Genomic DNA, 19,051 nt, shown 5'->3' with positions numbered 1-19,051 from the left:
AAAAAATAAAAACATGTTACAAAAGCATTCAATTTATAAAAATTTGTAATCAAATACAATCCGCATAATTAGCAGCCAAATCCATCTAGAAATTTCTATTCATCTCCACAGTAATAACAAAAATAAAGTTATCGAAACTTGGAGAAAATTCGAGTCCCATCTATTATTGATCAACAAAAGGCGATAAGTCGCCAAATACGGAAAACATTCGCCAAACTCGCCGTTTCCATAGCAATTGCGTAGAATTTGGAGAAACGTCTCGAGTTTTCTGCCAGGCTATATAAACACGAGCAGTGGCGGAAATTTCTCAGGATTTTGATTAGCTTTGAGTGAATACTCGTGACTGGCAAGTGAATTGCGAACTTACCTTCTCAGTGCGTGAGTTGTTTCTGTCGTTTCTGAGTTTTACTTCGTAAAGCAGCTACCATCGTTTTGGTGAAAATGTCGTTGTTGCCATTGTTGACTCGAAACTGGTGGGATGCATGGGATTATCCATCCAGAATTTTGGACCAACACTTCGGCATGGGACTTCTTGACAGCGATCTGTTAGCACCTACAATGTATAGTGGCTTCTTGTTACGACCAAGGACGCAACTAAATATCAACTCTTCAGGCTCGTCCGAGGTGAAGAACGAAAGTGACAAGTTCAAAGTGATGCTGAATGTCAGTCAGTTTAAACCTAACGAGATTGATGTTAAGACTGTTGACAACTATATCGTCATTCATGGAAAACACGAAGAAAGAAGCGACGACCATGGATTCATATCTAGAGAGTTCACTCGCCATTACATGCTGCCGGAAGGTACCGATCCCCAGACGGTAAAATCATCTTTTAGCCAAACTGGAGTATTGACAATCGAAGCGCCCAAGAAAGCTATTGAACCCCCAAAAAGTAATGAAAGAACTGTACCAATAACTTTGGAGAAACCTGCTGTTACTAACAAATGAACCGATTATGATGCTGCAATGCCTGCACTTAATATCATCTAACCTACTGTTGTAATTTATAAATAACCTTTCATTTCATTAGCATGTGTTTTTGTAATCTGTAAGTTACTGTAAATATGCATTTTTGTTATAAAATAAATTTTGAAACTTACTCCTTGGTCTCATTATTTATCTCTTTCTCTCTTTAGTAGTATTGATATTTTAAGGTAAATAAGTTTAAAGTTGTAATATGAAACTTTAATTGTAATTATGTGCTGCTATTCCAATGTTAGTTGCTATAAGCTTAAAAATTTCTTAATCTGCTATTTCTTGAATATAAATTATACCTTTAAGCATAGAAATTTTTAAAAAAATCCTGCTTTGAAATTATTTTAATATGCTGACTGCCATACTGAATTTCTCTTAATGTAATTTATATGGGCCCATCAGTCACCAGTGATCCCTATGACAGTCAACATGTTAAATTTATTTTGATAAATAATGGTTAATGTTTTATAATTCTAGTAATATTTAAGATCAAGAATCTTTGGAGTTAATACCAAATATTTTTATAAGAGGGAAAAAAAAGTTTAGGTAATTTATTTTAGTAACAGCAAAAGTGCTTATGAGATAATGAAATTTGTTTTATCTGGAAATAATACAGAAATTAATGAAATCTTGTTTCTATTTAAAGTTTCCAGTAAATTACTGATATATGTGAAAGAAAGTTTAATTGTTTATTATTTAAGCATATCATTCAAACTGGAATAAAAGATTTAAAATGAAAGCTTCAAAATATAGGAAGTAGGTTGTTAATTTAATGTAGATGTTCGTATAAATTTAATAAATGAATAAAATCTGTATAAAAATCTTATCTGTTAAATATAATTCCTTTTAATTATGTCTAATATATATTCAATACCAAAAATATAACAAAAGATGTAATAAAAAATGTAATGTAGTATAGAAAAGAAATATTATTGTATTATAATTATATTGGGTCATACTTTCTTTAATGATTTTTAAATTTTAATGTGCCTGTGCTGCTTTGTTTATATTCAGAATAGTAATGTGACAGGTATTAGGTCTTCTTTTAATTGTCATTTAGTTTATTTGAAATTTTCATGGTTTGCGATTTTTTTATTCGATTCATATAACGAAGAATAAACTGGCCCGAGAGGAATTGGGTTATTATTGTAATAAAATTGCAATACTTACTTTATGAATTGCTGAAACATGCATCTTAACAAAAATGATTTGAGAATCATTATTGAAGCTGCAGCATCAAACGAATTAGCAATAGTTTTACATTACAATACTTAATAAATTACAATGTAATGAATTAGTAATACTCTAAAATGTATTGCTCATTTCTTATGATTTGTTAGAGCGTGTGGTGTCCAGCGCCTTTAGAAGTGATTACAAACCATAACTTAGGTGGGATGCTTTCAGCAAAGTAATCAGAATGAAGTTTTTACAAAGGATATGATTATACAAAGGTCTTTTCAACTACCAGAATTTTTAACACTGGCTTATCTGAAAAACAACCTGAAATTTATAAAGTGAAAACATTAATTTTTGAAAAAATAAATAACAGTACCAATAAACTTAGTAACTTACTTTATTCCTATTCTCAAATGTCATGTAAAGATGCTTTCAACACCTGTAAAACAGTTTCTTCATTATCTTAGAAAGGCAGTGATTTTTTATATAAAAGCAATTATTTATTTTTTATTGATTTATTTTATTTTAAAGGCAAATCATTGTCTTTATTTTTTTTTATAATTTATATAGAGAAGAGAGACAATTCTTCTTCTGATAGCTATCAATGGATGGTTCTTTTTCAAATTATTAAATTCCAACTTCTTGAGTCATTTGGGCTAGCTATGTAGTACTTTGCTTTCAATTATTTAAACAAATATTGATTATTTATCAGAATGAGGCATTGTTATTTTTTTCCTACTACAGTTTCCCTTTCATTTTAACATCACATTTTTATCCAAATAAACTTTTATTTTGTTAATAGCTGATTTGGAAACACTTGAAATATATGCTACCTTTCTTTGAGAATTATCTGTCACTGTCAGCAAGAGACGTGTTTTTATTTTAGATAATTTTCACATGGAAAAAAAAAAATCTTTACCTCAAATCAACTGCAGAGCAATAAAATGATAATATTCTGCAAAAAAAGTAAGATTCCACATAAGGAAATGATGGAAACTGGCTAATTGTTAAAATTATGTCTGATGCAAGGCCAGTATATAGAACTAATTAAATGGTTGCATTAAGATTTTGCATAAAATAATGCAGGATCTTAATGCATCTCTTTTGCATCTTAAACTCTTTTATTTCAGTAAAATGAACATCCAGTATTAAAAATAAAATATATTTACAAAAAAATAAAATTTACATAAAAAATATAGTTTTGTATAATTTGAAACGCTTTAAAATACATTTCATGTCATCTTAAAACAAAATTGTGAAACTATGTGGTTGTTCGCATTAATTAGACAACCCACTATAAATGTAATTTTACTACTGCTGAAGCAATTTTTTAATTTATATCTTTAAATATCACATGCTCTTATAAAATTATGATGATAATCTATAATTAAAAATTAAAAAGAAAAAAACTTTTATGGAATATAAATAATTTAAATTTTTAATTATAGAACTTAAGAAACCGAACAGAGTATTTTTGACAACAGAGCCATCCATATCATAAAAATTCTAATTACTTATTAATCATTCAGATCTTCAAATATGATTATTATAAATCTTATTCGTAATTTGCATTAAAGATAGCATTTTTATATCTTTGGTTATTTTAAGGTTCTTCTGCAAAAAACGATTATGATTTTAAGAATCAAAGTAAAAGAAATTATTTCATTTGTAGTTGGTATGTAAGAATTGTGCTCAATGGTATCAACTATATAAATATTAATAAATACAAATACAATTAACAAAATAATCATACAAAGTCAAAACATTTATTTAAAAATAATTCAATATTTTTAAACATTTCCAATAAATTACCTTTGAACAACCATTTTAAATATCAGAGTATATATTTTTTAAAAAATACAACAGAAACTGTTTTATTATTGAGATGAAGTGGTACTACTTTATGAAAGCAGTTTTTATTTCAATCTTACATTTTAAGTACATTGAATTATACTTAGCATATAAAATTACCATTTCCTACCAACTATATTTATATGTAATTTGTTTCTGTTAAAGTTATCAGACAAATAATTTAACAATTGCAAATAAAGCTTTAATAGCATATAACAAACATAAAAGAAGCAAAGGTAAAACAACTAAAATTAACCAAATATAAAAATTAATTTAACTGTTTAAAACAACAAAAACAGACTTTTTATAACAAAACTCTTTCTTTCAATACCTTGAGCAACTACAAAGTTAACAAATTATTTAAACATTATCATGGCACAATGATTTCTATAGGGTCACTGACATAGAAAAAGTTAAAAATAAAAAACAACAACAAATATTAATTCAAGAACTTTTTAACATAATTTAAATATTTAAAATTTAGTGTGCATTGCTGCTGAAATAGTAAAACATAAAAAATTGAATTAATTTATATAAAAAATACACTTTGATATTTAGGTTATTAATATGAGATTAATCAGTGAAATAAAGCAAATTTATATTACAAGCTATTTTATCAACAGAATATAATGATACTTTCTTTAAAAAGATTATTTCACAGAAATTTATATTAAAAAAAAAAATTGTAGCTCTGAAAGCTGATAATAAAAAATTAGCTTCAAATTAAAATAAATTACAAGCTTTACAGACAATGAAATATCCCATTTCCATATATGAGAAATTTCAGAAGCACCAAGATGGATCCTGATGGCATTTTCCTTTAAACCATAAATCCATAAAAGCATTCATAGGAGAAAGCTCAACATTGTTATACGAGGTCTTTTGTTGTACCTGTAAAAAATATTTATATTTGAATTTTTACTATAAATAAACATTTATATGTAATTTTGAATATTGATATTCTTAATTATTTATATCAAATGTGCGTCAGTTACTGATATTTCATATTTTTACTTGATTTGAAAAGAAAAAAATTATGTAGTTGTATTCACCTTTGGATTGTTTAAATAAAGCTAATTCAGTTTAGGAATAAAATCATTTGAAAGAAGATTATCTTTCCTAATTCGAAAAAAAAAATAGAAATTTGTTTGTAATAGTAATTTGTGAAACCTGGCATGGTTAAAAAAGAATACAATTGATAAAACAACATGTATTTGAAAGTGCACTATACTTGAAATTTTCCAAAAAAAGTATAACTAAAATACTTTTTTTAATTATTAAAGCTATGAAAATTTTTAATATTCTTAATTTGAAATTTAAAATAGAATTATAATAGAAAGCATTAATAATATAGGAAATACATGTTTCCTTTTGAAAGTACAGGAAAGTGTCAGTTTATAAATTCATATAAAATTTGATCCTTTCAGTAATTCCTTCATTTAAAAAAGCATTTTTATTAAAATCTTTTAATTAAGGCTAATATTTTTTAGTTATCAAAAATGGTTCAGCTCTCCAAATAGTGAAAAAATTAAGTAGATTTAAAATTAATTTTGCTGTCATTATCTAAAATGATTGTTGCATATATTATAAAAATTACATTTGAGAAAACTGTTATACTAAATAAATGAGGTGAAATCAGGAAAAAAAAAAAAAAAAAAACATACTGTAGGAGTAGGAAATATTCTTCTGTATTTTCCTCTGTTCATAAATTCAAGGTAAGCTTGCTTGGCAATGTTCCTCATTTCTTTATTCATGCACTGATTACAAGCCTGACACTTCTGGAACATAATAATTAATAAAAAATAAATTTGTTTTTTATTTTTTAATTCACCGAATACATGTAATAGGTTTCCCTTATAATTTAGTAGTTATTAATACTTATAAATTTTAAATGGCCAATTAATCAATATTATAGGCAAATTGTTTTATTTGTTTTTGTTTTTTTCATAAAAATACAATTTTTTATAACATATTTTTCTTTTCAACCGCATTGTTTTTCTAATCGATGATTTTCTAATTCCATATGAATTCATTATACACAATTATAATCTCTATAATATAAAAACAATTAAATTTCAAAATATTTTTTATAAAAGACTTTTTAAAAATCGAATTTACAAATTAATTAATTTGAACTGATTTTCTTCCCAAGTTTGTTTTCAATTTATAATATATTCCCATTTAATATTCAATCAAGGCATAAGTAAATAATAAAATCATTTGATATTAACTAGTGATCCATGAACTAAGAGTTATAGTTTTTTTTTTAAGATATACTTAAAAGTTTGCCAAGTTCAAAATATCACACAAAGGTCTAGAAGAAATAAAGTCCTAAAATATCATGTCAATAATCATTCAGTACTTTAAATCAATGTCTTATAATATGTATGAAGCTAAAATATAAGCAAAAAAAAAATGAAAAGAATAAATGCATGATGAAATAAACAAAAAAAATTATAAAAGATAGAAAATCTTACTAAGTTTTTGCAGGAAGATCGACATGTTTCAGATGCACATTGTTCAGCAAATACCTGAATATCTTTTTCTGAAACTTCAGCTTCACCTCTATTTAAAAACAAAATAACTGAAATGTACCTTATTATTTTTTGCAAATAAAAAAAATTAAAATTCTGAAGTAAGAATAGCAACCATCACCTCCTAGTAGCCAGGTTTTTCCCAAAAGAATCAATCAATCACATGCAAAACAAAAAAACTTTTTTCATAATGAAGCAAGTTTTTTTTTCCAAAACCAATCCATGCAAAATCTTAGGTAATAAATCTAATTCAGAAACATAAAGAAAGCAAAAATTATTTAATGTGCATATGACATACATTTGTCAATTTTAAATGCAAAATCTTGATTACAATTGAAAAATTTAAATTATATTATATATTAGTAAGAATAAGAAATCACACAAAATAATATAGAGAAACCAAACCATTATGTAATCCTATATCATATGGCATCCTTAAATTTATTATGAAAATGATAATATTTTAAATAATTGTGTATATTCTTAGATTTAAAAAAAAATCAAGTTTGAAATTTTTTTAAAAAAAATTTGCATTAACAGAAAATTTTTGTCAATTGCTATTATATAAGTGATAAAAGACTGTAATTTGATTTTGAATTAATATAATATATCCATCGCATGACATGTAACCTACTTTGCATGCACAATAAACAAAATTTTGATTTTCAATGTGAGAAAATGTAGCATTATTTTACATGTGTAATCCATAAAAGTTTTCTTTATTTCTACACTTTTAATTTCCATATTCTTTTATCATAGGAAATAATACGATTTTTTTAAAATCTCAAATTAAACTCATTTTAACTATTAATCAATAAATAATTCTAGAAACAAAAATAATTGCTAACCTGTACATAAACATAAAATTCAAGGTCTTAATTTTTAGTACATTCATTTTAAATTAGGAGCTGCAACAGAATTATGTTTCTACAGCATTTGGATTGAAGTCATCATGAGTAAAGGTTACAAAGAACAATTAAATCTAGTATATCTTAAGTTGTTATATATAAAATTTCACATTTGTTAAGAATAGCACAGTTTGTGCTATACAGATTGTGGTTACAGTAAGGTATATGAATAATAGATGAATTAAATAAAATAGATAATTAAGCATTTATAATATAAAGTAGTCATTAACATTTCTATAAAAATTTGTTATACTAAGGTCTGAGGGGCTTAAACTCTGTTAAAAAACAACCTTTTTTTTTGGGGGGGGGGAAGAATTTTTTCAATTTCTATTAGTCATAATTACCATTCAAAGAAGTATGAATCTAATTGTCAACAATATCAATAATAAAAATTCAGCCATAAAGTGACAAGTATAAGCAGTGTCTTTGCATTAATCAAGTTTAAATCTTAGAAATAATATGCTGAAAAGAATATATAGACTTCTTATATGTATTTCCATTTAAGTAAATCTACTGCAATAATAAAATAAATATAAAATATTCTGCACTGAGCAGATATAATTTATTAACTTTCTTTCAACAATATTTTCAATAATATAATATTTTTCTAAATAATTTGCTTCAGTTGAATTTAAATACCTTAAAACTAAGTTAAACTAACTTAATGAAACTTCAGTACCTACCTATAAGTAAAAGAATCTGGAAACTTCCTAATTAAACCAACAATGCTTAAAGAATTAAATACAATTGAATCATAAAGTAACTTATTTTGAGGAAAATGTGCAGGGGAAAGATTAGGAGACATATTAACCTACAAAGAAAAAATTATTTTTACAAAATGAAGATAATAGACACAAGTAGTATTTTAAATGTTTATTTAGCATATAACTCATAATTATAAGTAAAACACAGCAAAAAACTATTGAGAAGAAAAATGTATGAAGTGAAATGATTTTATATATATATATATATATATTTATATATATATATATATATATATATATATATATATATATATATATATATATTGTTTATTAATATTATTTATGCTGAAGAAGTGCATGTGCCTGTTTCATGAAAATAACATTGAAATCTGCAGCTGTTTATAACAGTTTGAAGATCTCACATCCTTAGATGTAAAACATGCAACTTTTTAATGACTACACACAGATGGAAATCTTTATTTAAAATAATAAAAATTAAAAGTTTTTTTATGAAAAGTTTTATGGGGTTTATCAACACATTTAAAATTAAAACTGGAACATTGTAATATTAATAAACTAGTTACATTCCTAAAATAAAAAAATAAATAAATAATGAGTAATTTGATTTTCAGAAGAACTATTACATATATTGGCAGGCATCTTAATCTTCTTTTTGAAAATATTTGAAATTAAACTCAATACAAACTAGAATTACATTATGAAATGAAGTTTAAATTTATAAAAAAAAATGTAAGATAGTAATGAGATAATTTTGATAGTATATCAATAAAATGCATATCAAACAACTGTTTAAATTATTAAGGGACAATAAATTTGATAAAATAACATTAAGTTATATGAAATAAGATAAAATGAATAGTAATTATTCAAAATTGAAGAGAATCTTGTCAATCTAAATAACTGGTCTTCTGACTTCTCTCCCTGGCAAAATATTTTTAAAAAAATGAAGATGCATTAATTATTTTGGAGATAAACACAAAGAGCAAAAGAAATGTTATAAGAAAAAGTATTCTTATTTTGAAATTTGTCTAAAATATGATGATCTTGCATAATTTTAATCTTTATTGTGTTTTTAAAACACATACACCAGTAAAAAAAAAATTAATGTAAACATCATTTATTTTTTGTAGAAACGCAACTTTCCTTTTAGAAATTATTTAAAACAGAATTTTTACTACAAAAATTATAACAAAAAATATTAATTTAAAAGATACTCAAATCGACAGAATAATTGATACTAAAACTAAAATTCTCATCATAACATGCGCACATGAAAGGAACTTAAAAATACCCTAAATAAATAAAAAGTAATGAGATATTACCTCTAATAAAAATACATTCAGATCTTCATCTATTATGAAGTCAAATCGTACCAACTCAAAAAAATTCCTAGGAAAAAAACATGTACAATAAAGTAATAATAACAATGAAAAATTATAAACAAAAAAAGTTATTTTTGTCTATATTCATAATACCTTAAGCTTCCAAGACTCATCGCACTCTTTCTCAAATTATCTTCTGTCTGACGATAGACATTTTTTATTGTGTCATGTATTTGAGCCCATATCTTTTTTGTGCTTTTTCCTAATATAAAATAAAAAATTTCAAATAAATATCAATTCTTTTTTAAAAGCCGTTTAAAATGTCTGCAGTTCATGGTAATTAGAACTTATTTTCTGAGTTGTGTAACTTAGTTATAATTAAATATATAACTGATTGCTTATCTATTTCAATTTAAAAATTAATAAATAGATGTAGGAACTTTTTCAAAATATGAATAAAACATTTAAAAATAAAAAACGTAAAATAAAATATTTTTAAAAGAAATTTGTATCTTGTACAGAAAACAATTTGCTCTTAAAAGAATATAAGAAGTACTTCATGAAGTTCTTAAAGAACTGACATAGAATTAGAAATCAAATTTTAAACTAAACAATTAATATCCTTTCATAAAATGTTCAATTAAATAGTTTTTACTTCAATAATTTTAAAGTCAATACAAATTTCATATTAATTTTCAACATGTTCCTATAATCAAATAACTGTTGTTTTTTTTTATTATTATTAAAAAAAAAAAAAGAACCTTTAGCATTAATTAAACTTTCATATAACTAAAGGTCATAATTGTTTTTCTAATGTAAAATGATATTATATGTAAATATCTAAATATTTTTTATTGATTTTACATAAAACATGATTTTGAAAGACTTATATTCTAGACAGGTAAAAACACAGAGTTGTATGTTTAGAGATAAAAAAGATGGAGAATTGAATGTATTCAATTAAAATGATATATCATAATATACTTTCACAAACAAAATATATTAATAATTTTTAGTTTATAAAAAATAATAGAGTGAGAGATAATACCTTTAGACAGAAAATATTCATTAAACGATTCTTTTGCAGTGTAGTTTAGTTCTGAGTAGTAGAATTTTAAATCTGGAACCTATAAAATGACAATGACTATAATGAAAATAATAGAAGAAAGATTAATAACAATAAGAATGCATAGATAATTATTTTATAAAACAATAGAAATAATTATAAGAAATATATAAAATAAACAAATAATACATTGTTTAACATAAATCAGCAACTTTTGAGACTAGCATAATTTTGACTACCTTATTGCTTACAAGTGGGACAATTTTGCCAAATTTTTTTTCTTCAACTGTTTTGTAAACTATCAATACATAAAAATACTTTAAAAATCTCATAAGACTATTATTCTTGATTGTTAATCTTACATTCTAAAAAAACATAACAATTTAAGGAAAAATTTATTTGTTAAAAAAATAAAATAGCATTGGCAAATTTGCTCTGTAAAAGAGGCAACTTTGCTGTCTTAAAATCAGTCAAACATCAGAAAAATATTTTTCATTACAGAAGCATTTTGCACATGAGTATTAAATCTTTAAAGAAAAGATAGATATCTTAAAAGATTTTCAACACATGAAAATCGGGATGTTTAAAATTCATATACCTCAAAGTCTTTAAAAAATGCTTATAGTTTCATCAGAAAAAGTAAATTTCCCAGATGTGTCATGTAAAGAAAATGCATAAGGAGATTTGTCTCTACTGATATATCATTCCTCTCATTATTCTTCTATTTATGAGCCTCCTACCCCAATTTGATTTTCTGTAGAAATGCTTTAAAAGGGAAGGTTTTCTCTCATCAACTGTAAAATTGTAGAATTTGCCTCCTCAAAGAATCTAAGAAATCTTTCATGAAGCGGTATTCCTCAAGTAAAGATTTGTTCAAAGATCTCATCTAAAATTACATCTTGGTTTCTTTGCATGGAGACATTTGACTTTTATTCTTACCGATTCTTTGAGGGTTATTATAACTTTCAAAAGCTTTTTCAGTGATCATTTCCTTATTAACCCCAGTGGATAGTAAACTGTAGCATAGTACCATCACAATTTTGATGCAATTTTCGAAATTGGCCCTAATGTATCTTGGTTCTTGAAATAATTAGAAAACAAACAAAATATTTGAAAAATATATAAATCTATATATATTATATATAGAGAGATATAAGGGTTTGTGAAAGAGATAAAATTCTAGAATGGCAAAGCTCACCCATTTTTACCCAGATTTCTGGAGTAACTTTGTCAAATTATATTATTAAAATGAAATGTTGCAAAAAATTTAAATATGAATGTGATTCTAAAATATGATTTAAGCAAAATGTTTTTATATACAACTGAATGAATGGGTTAACTAGTAACTTCGATTGAATAGCAAAAAAACTTGTTCAACAAGTTGAAAACAAAATGTTAATTAAAACTTGTAAGCAATTTGCAAAGGTTAAAACTTGAAAAAAGACTATCCTTAAATATCTTCTCTGTGTTATGAAATTAATGGCACTTTTATAGCTTGGTTCAATAATAAGGAAACAAACATAAATGCTTTCAAAAATTGCTAAAATTGCCCCAGTTTATGATTAATGCTGATTTAATTTCAATATTTTTTTTAAAAAAGGGATTGGCAAAAATTATATATCATATGCATTCTTATTAAAAATTATAAAAAAAAAAATCTCCAAAAGACTGCATCACTAAATCATGAAATTCTCAATGCTGAGGGTATCTAAAAAAAATTTTCAAACTATTTATGCCAACTAAGATGAAGATAAATATAAATTTGTCTTAAAATAAGTCAATTTTTAAAATTGCACAAAAATACACAACTCTTCTATTATATCAAGGACATTTGATTTATTATTTATTAGATCATACACTTTAGAGATTTATTAGCATAGAATTTCATGAGATATTTATACTTCAGAGTCAATTTTCTATTTATTAGTATCATTTTAAAACCTGTATAATTTAACATTTTTGTAATCTACATTTTGTAATCTATAGAATCTACTAAATACATTGAACTTTTGCAGTACATTCATCATCATAAAAAAAAAAGTACCAAACTATTACTCCAAAGCAAAATTTTAGAAAAAATATTTTATCAATTCTAAGAAAATGTTATAAGTTAATTTAGAAAAAAAATTTCTGCATTATTAAATGCATTACAAAGTAAAAGTAAAATGCCTTATTTTTCACAAAAATTTTCTAAAATTAATTTAATAATAATATTTAATCTAAAATCCATTACAAAACTCTAATTATTATTATTCTGTATTGTACGTTAGGGTGGAACGAAAAAAATAAATTTTTGATTTTAAATTTGTAATAGAGTTGAAAAGTTGCCTTTTGGTGTAGATAAAATAAATTATAAATATGAAAAATATTGGAGTAGGTCTTGAAGTGACATTAAAGTTTCATGAAATGAAATTTTTGCTACAATTTAAAGTTTTTTATAAAATAATCAAATTTTGATTTTTAATTTGTAATAATGAGGAAAAGTTGCATTTGGCATAGATAAAATAAATAAAAACTACAAAAAAAAATATTAGAGTACATCTTGAGGTGCCACAAGGGCATAAAAACACACCTTTTGCAACTTTTTAAGGATTTTTGCTTGCTTCAATTCTGAAATAAAAAGCTTTAAATAAGCATTTTCATATGATTAAAAGTATAAAAACAGTTTTACGATTGCACTGAGTCATTGCCGGAGTGGTTGTTATTGAGGTAATGCACTTGTGTGCTTCGCTGCGAGTAAAAATGGCTCAGTCCAAATTAGTGAAAACAAGGTAAATACTGGAGTGCTTTATTTTTGAGAAATTTGATAATTTGCTTGAAGAGTTGAACTCGCTATTTACAAATCTAGTGCTGCTGTTATATTAGATATAACCTCGAAATTCCTTCAGAGAAGGATCTTTCTGTAAGCGAAATATGTGACACTTTAGTTCCCATAATAGAACAAATATGGTCAAGAGTTTCTATTCCTGTTGCTTCTAGCAAAAGAATTTCACAGATGATAAAAACTTATCATGCTATATACAGTAATTTATTAAAGTCTAAAAGCAGAAAATATCCAGACATGTTTGATTCCAATCTCACAGAATTTAGAGAAGAAGCTAGACGTTTATTTGATATTGTTGACTTGTATAAAAAAGTGCAAATGATGGAATAAAAGGTTCTAAACAATCAATGCTCTAACAGGAAAATGATTATAGGTAATATTAATATTGCTACCACAAGTGCTTTGAGGAAGAAAAAATGAAGAGCTACAGAGAATAATTAAGTTTAATAAAGAATGGACAAAAAATACTAGTGTATCAGAAACGATTACTGGCAGCAATGACAACATTGAAGAACAAAAATGTTCTTTACAAGAAGAGGCAAACTAACCAGAACCATCAAGTAGACAAAAAGATTTAAAACTACCAGGTGACTGCGTAAAATAACATTAAAACTTTCATGTACTTATGGTTCCAAACATCTTTTTAACCTTATCTCATATTCATGCTATCTCTCTGACGATCTCAAGAACGTTATCAGGGGTGTTTGTGGGACCCCAAAAAATCCCCTGAAACTTTTACGGACTTATTACCGGCATTTTGGAGTTTCGAGAGGGGGGGGGGGAGAAATGAAAAATTACAATTATGAAGTATTGAATGACCTAATTATAAAAGTTCAATGAATTACTTTTTTTGCAAAATTAATAACCATAAATTTTCAAACATATAAACTACTACATTTTATGCAAATATTTTAAATTACCTAAATTAATTCTTTTAAAAAAATTATCTAATTTCTGCTGCTTTTTTTTATTTTCTGATGTTTGTGGGCTTGTCTTTCTTTTGTGGTGAACTTCATAATTGCAGGAAGGTTGACTTTTATTTTCCTCATTTACAGTTGAAGAAATTTCCTCGAGAACTGCACATGCAGAGGTAGAAGCAGTTTGCTTTTCTGCTAATGTAGAAGGTTTTTCAGAGACTTTTATAGGTGACTCATCTGAAATACATGTTTTTAAGTCCTCTTGATATGTTTTCCAACTTCTGTTCATATTCAGTAAGAGATCTTTGTGAATTGGATCAGTCATTGGATTTTTTGAGCCATATTTTTCACATGAGGTTTCTTTAGAAGCCATTAAATCATATTTAATAGTCTGCACTGCATCTAGGGAATCAATCTTAAGAGAGGTTCTATAGTCAGTGACAAGTGTATCCATTAAGTTGAATGCACTTTCCACTAATGGGCCATGGAAGCAGCTAAGGCAGGCTTTGACCAATTTAGCCAATGTAGGATACTTATAATCATTTGTGAAATCATCTTTTAAATTAAAAACTTCAGACCAATATTTATCAATTGTACACTTGACTTGATTTCCACTTTCATCAGATGTGTAGAGCATTTCTTTGGTGATATCAATATCACTCTGGTATAACCTTATTTCAGCTTCTACTTTTGACTTTTCATTATCACTAAAAATATGGGACATAAAAGATGATAATTTTTCAAAAGCTAATATTGTACTGGTTTTACCTCTTAGCTCTGGATCTAATGCTGTAAAACTAATTAGATATGAATTTTTAAGGGGTAATATCTGTTTCATATGCTGAAATTTCTAAATGAAATTCTCTTGCGTACATAAATAAAAAAATATTTCAATAAGCGAAACGAAAAATTTACACGTGCATCAATAAATGAAACTAAAATTTAACACAGCGGAGAAAAAAAAGTTGCGAAGTGATCAATGACAAGTAGCTAATACGGCGAAAAATCCCCCTTCTCTACTTATTGGCGCCACGCCAGGAAGGATAAGACCTTTGAACCCAGAGTCACGTTATCGCACATCTGGTCGAACAAAGTCTCCCCCTTTTTTTTCTGCCGCGCCTACTTGCCGAAAAGAATCCAGAAGAGAATGTCCGAGAACCGGGGGAATGAGTCATAACTCGCAATAAGGAAAGAACAAAACAGAAGTTTTTTCCCCTTTTTCACGCATTATCACTGCCTTTGGAGAAAGAAAGGAAAAGTTTTCACCACACACACTGACCTTGCGTTTTCTGCTTTCAAAGCAAACAAAATTACCTAGATCAAAATAAATAATTCATTATTATTCCTACTTCCTTTTGAACGACGATCCCCGGAAATTCCGGGGATCGAAGTTCAAAATCCCCGGAATTCCGGGGTTTCCCCGGAGCACAAACACCCCTGCGTTAAAGACCAGATTATTCAAAGAAATGGGTATTTTGCTGCTTCAGAAAATATCCTTTTGTCCATGCTAAGTGATGAACTTAAAATTCAGAGAAAACTTGATTTATGACGTGTTTTAAAAGCAAGAACAGAAAGTAAAGACAGGGTCAGGAAGTTTAAAATTCCAAAGATAAACTTCGATGCAAAAGATTACATCGATATGATCTCATGAGTTTGAAAATGACATAACTGAACCCTTCTTGCTAAAACATGTTTCCAGTGACTCTCTCAAAGATTTTATACAGAAAGCATCTGAAGCTGAACCAAATAATATAGGGTATACGGTTATCGACTTTCCTCGGCTTCCTTGTCACATGCAGGCAGTGGAAAGAGCTGTGAAACTGGCGGCCAAATCGGCTAAAAAATGTCTGTGGGTCAATCGCAAGACAGGGATACATAAGAGGAGAAATTGATAGTTTAATGTCACAATGAATTAGAAATAAACATTTTGTAGCTTCAACATTTGTAATCATTAAGGATACAGAAGACAGAAATGCAAAATTTGACATAAATATCTTTTTATTATTATACTTTGTATATAAAAAATTTTTTTCGATTGTAATGCTTTTATATGTATTTTAAATCACCTTTTTTGACATTATATAAACGAAAGATTCCTAAAAATATTTTATCAAAGTTTATAATTTTTCCATTTTTTTTACAAACTTTAAGCTAATTTGTGGCATCTTGATACATTGTTGTATTGCAACCAAATTTTTAAATTTCTTTTTGAACCTAAAAGTTAAATTTTCTTCACTATTAACAAACTACAATCTAAGAAAAATTTTTAAAAGCCCTTTTTAAAAATTTCTATTTTTTTAAAATTTTTTTACAAATTTAAAGCTTTTTGCAGTATTTCTAAATAATGTAATATTACAAACAAATTTTTAAAAATTGTTTTTGAACCTAAAAGGCAGCTTTTCCATACAATTACCAAAATAATATCTTAAATAATATCTTTTAAAAAAAATTAAGGCCATTTTAGTTCAAATATAAAATGTGTTTGAATAACTAAGAATTTTTACCTCCCATACTGGCAAATAATCATCTCCTACTATATAGGATTCAGGAAGATGTATATTTAAAGGAAAATAATTCTTTTTACAAAATCTGAAATTTAAATAAAATAAATGCTTATTAAAAATAGGAAAATAGAAAGCTACTATACTAAAATTAATTGAACATTTGTATAATTATATTAACTTTACAATATTGCTTGAAATACAAAGCCATTTAGACAGAGCAACAGCATTAATGGAAATCAGGCTCACCTCAATAATATATCTCCTGAATAAACATAAACACGTAATGGATCCACACTTGTTAATATAACATAGACACCAACATCAAATTTTCTAAAAAGCAGATAACAAATTATATTCTTTTCATTGAGAAATTAATATAAATAGATATTCCAGTATTCATATTATATATACAACAATCATGGAACATTGTATTTTTATTCAATTAGAAGATAAAATTAGCATAAAAAATTAAATGTCAATGTTTTTTAAAAACTAGTCTCTAATGAAAATTAATAAATTTATAATGAACTGAAACAGTAAAAAATAATAAACACACTTTTTGTTAATCAATAATGGATTCCTAATAAATTCTTGCACAAAAGAGCCTTCAGCATCAAGATCTTTAGATCCATTCATAAGCTTCATTCCTCTATGAGTATGGCTTTTTAAGATCCAGAATTTAGTTGGATTTTTTTCAACCTATAATAAGCAGTTGATTTCTATTATATTAAATATAATATGATAAATATTAAATTTTCAAAATGCAAGCATGCACTTTTATGCACAAACTTTCAAATATATAAAAAAGTGGTTTATGAGTCATTTCTTTAAATTATTTTAAATATCTTCAGGGTTTTTTTCATGACATCATTTATTGATAAATCATTTATTGCAATTTTTGAGGTATTAATAAATATGGAAAAATTTTTTACAATTCTAATGCCTGATAATTAAAATGTATATTAATATTAGAAATATATATATAAATGAAACCAAGGGATTTTATTTTAATTATTATTCTAGTATAATATGAAGAGGAGGTGAATGCTTTTAATAAATTAATCAAAAAATATTCTAACATAGAAGCGAACAAGTAATACTTACAAATCTCACAAAATCAACTTTTCCATTAGGTAAAAGAAAAGACTTTGGAATATGATTAATTTCTAAAGCAGCTAGATTAGACTTCTGAGTGATGAAACCACTACCTGGAAAATGATTAACCTATAAAAAAATTCATAAACTGTTAATAAAATGAAAATTTTTAAAATTTAATGCATCAAAAATAATAAATTACCTTTTGAGTTGGTTTAAGATGAGCCATTTCCTTAGCTAAAGAATAAAAAGGATATGTATGAGACCACATAATATCCCAACTCATTTGATCATGGGTCTGAATGCGATAGCCCATCTTTTGAAACATCTGCTTCACAATATCCAAAGTTCCCTCATGTTCCTGAAATCAATCCAAAGACAGCCAAAAATCAGCCATCAAAAATAAAGTTTGTTTATAATATGTGAGTTCCCACTAAAAAAAAATTCATTGGGCAAATAGTATATAAGTATGCAATATGTAAATTTTTTTTTTTAAAAAATCAATAAAATACCTACAGATATACCATTAAACTTCACAACTGGCATGAAATAATTACAATAAGATGATGAAGTAGTGGAAGCAGCCTTTGAAGTTTCTTTATCTAAACTTGAAAATACAACATAGCAACCTAATATAAAAGATACTATGCAAAAAGCCGTAATAAAATGGCGAGCATAAAATAAATTTTTAGAGAATTTGAAGAAAAAGTGCTTTAGCATGTTCGCAGCTTATAATTGAAATTATTCAAACGTTATCTCAGGCAGTTTTTGTTTTTCTTTTATCTTGTCAGGATTATAAAATTTCTATCGCCGCATTATATCTCATGATAAAAGAAATGCATTACAGAAATATAAATAACAATTTTATATACTTATACTAATTTTTCTTGAACATATTTAATGAAACAATTTTTGAAAAGAATTTTAAATAACATGGGATATTTTAAAGCGAGTAACGGACGGCAGGCGCATGACATAGGTCCATTGACCTAGCTTATTTATTTACATTTTTCATCCACGCACTTTAACAATGTTGCCAAACCGAGTCATTTTAAACATTTTCACAATATATGTGTGGATCTTAGTACAAGTCACAAAAGCATCAAATTATTGATTAGAAAAGTTTATTTATAAATATTTCTTCCGTTCTTTTT

At 25.9% G+C, this 19,051-nt stretch overlaps 2 protein-coding genes across 3 annotated transcripts; one reads left to right on the top strand and one right to left on the bottom strand.

Moving 5' to 3' along the window:
- The first annotated feature begins 222 nt into the window (after window positions 1-222).
- On the top strand, window positions 223-1,099 carry LOC129976209 (protein lethal(2)essential for life-like). The gene has a single exon (XM_056089661.1). It carries the CDS (start codon window positions 442-444, stop codon window positions 946-948), a length of 507 nt encoding a protein of 168 aa, XP_055945636.1. The 5' UTR covers window positions 223-441; the 3' UTR covers window positions 949-1,099.
- A 2,870-nt stretch (window positions 1,100-3,969) lies between these two features.
- On the bottom strand, window positions 3,970-18,905 carry LOC129976208 (probable tubulin polyglutamylase ttll-15). 2 transcript variants are annotated; one of them, XM_056089659.1, is made up of 13 exons: window positions 18,414-18,905; window positions 18,100-18,258; window positions 17,907-18,026; window positions 17,359-17,501; window positions 17,049-17,132; window positions 16,803-16,887; window positions 10,540-10,618; window positions 9,645-9,753; window positions 9,492-9,558; window positions 8,128-8,255; window positions 6,480-6,567; window positions 5,667-5,780; window positions 3,970-4,893 (listed from the first exon to the last, which is right to left on the bottom strand). In XM_056089659.1, exons 1-13 carry the CDS (start codon window positions 18,615-18,617, stop codon window positions 4,786-4,788), a joined length of 1,488 nt encoding a protein of 495 aa, XP_055945634.1. In that variant the 5' UTR covers window positions 18,618-18,905; the 3' UTR covers window positions 3,970-4,785. The 2 variants fall into 2 exon arrangements, 1 of the variants encoding a protein (XP_055945634.1); XR_008785101.1 differs by lacking the exon at window positions 3,970-4,893 and adding an exon at window positions 6,658-6,781 and having other exon boundaries at window positions 5,663-5,780.
- Between the last annotated feature and the right edge of the window lie 146 nt (window positions 18,906-19,051).

This window comes from Argiope bruennichi, chromosome 7, assembly GCF_947563725.1.
Source record: "Argiope bruennichi chromosome 7, qqArgBrue1.1, whole genome shotgun sequence".
Lineage (NCBI taxonomy): Eukaryota > Metazoa > Arthropoda > Arachnida > Araneae > Araneidae > Argiope > Argiope bruennichi.
The sequence above is the reverse complement of the archived record's forward strand: the minus strand, read 5'-3'. Positions and strand labels throughout refer to the sequence as shown.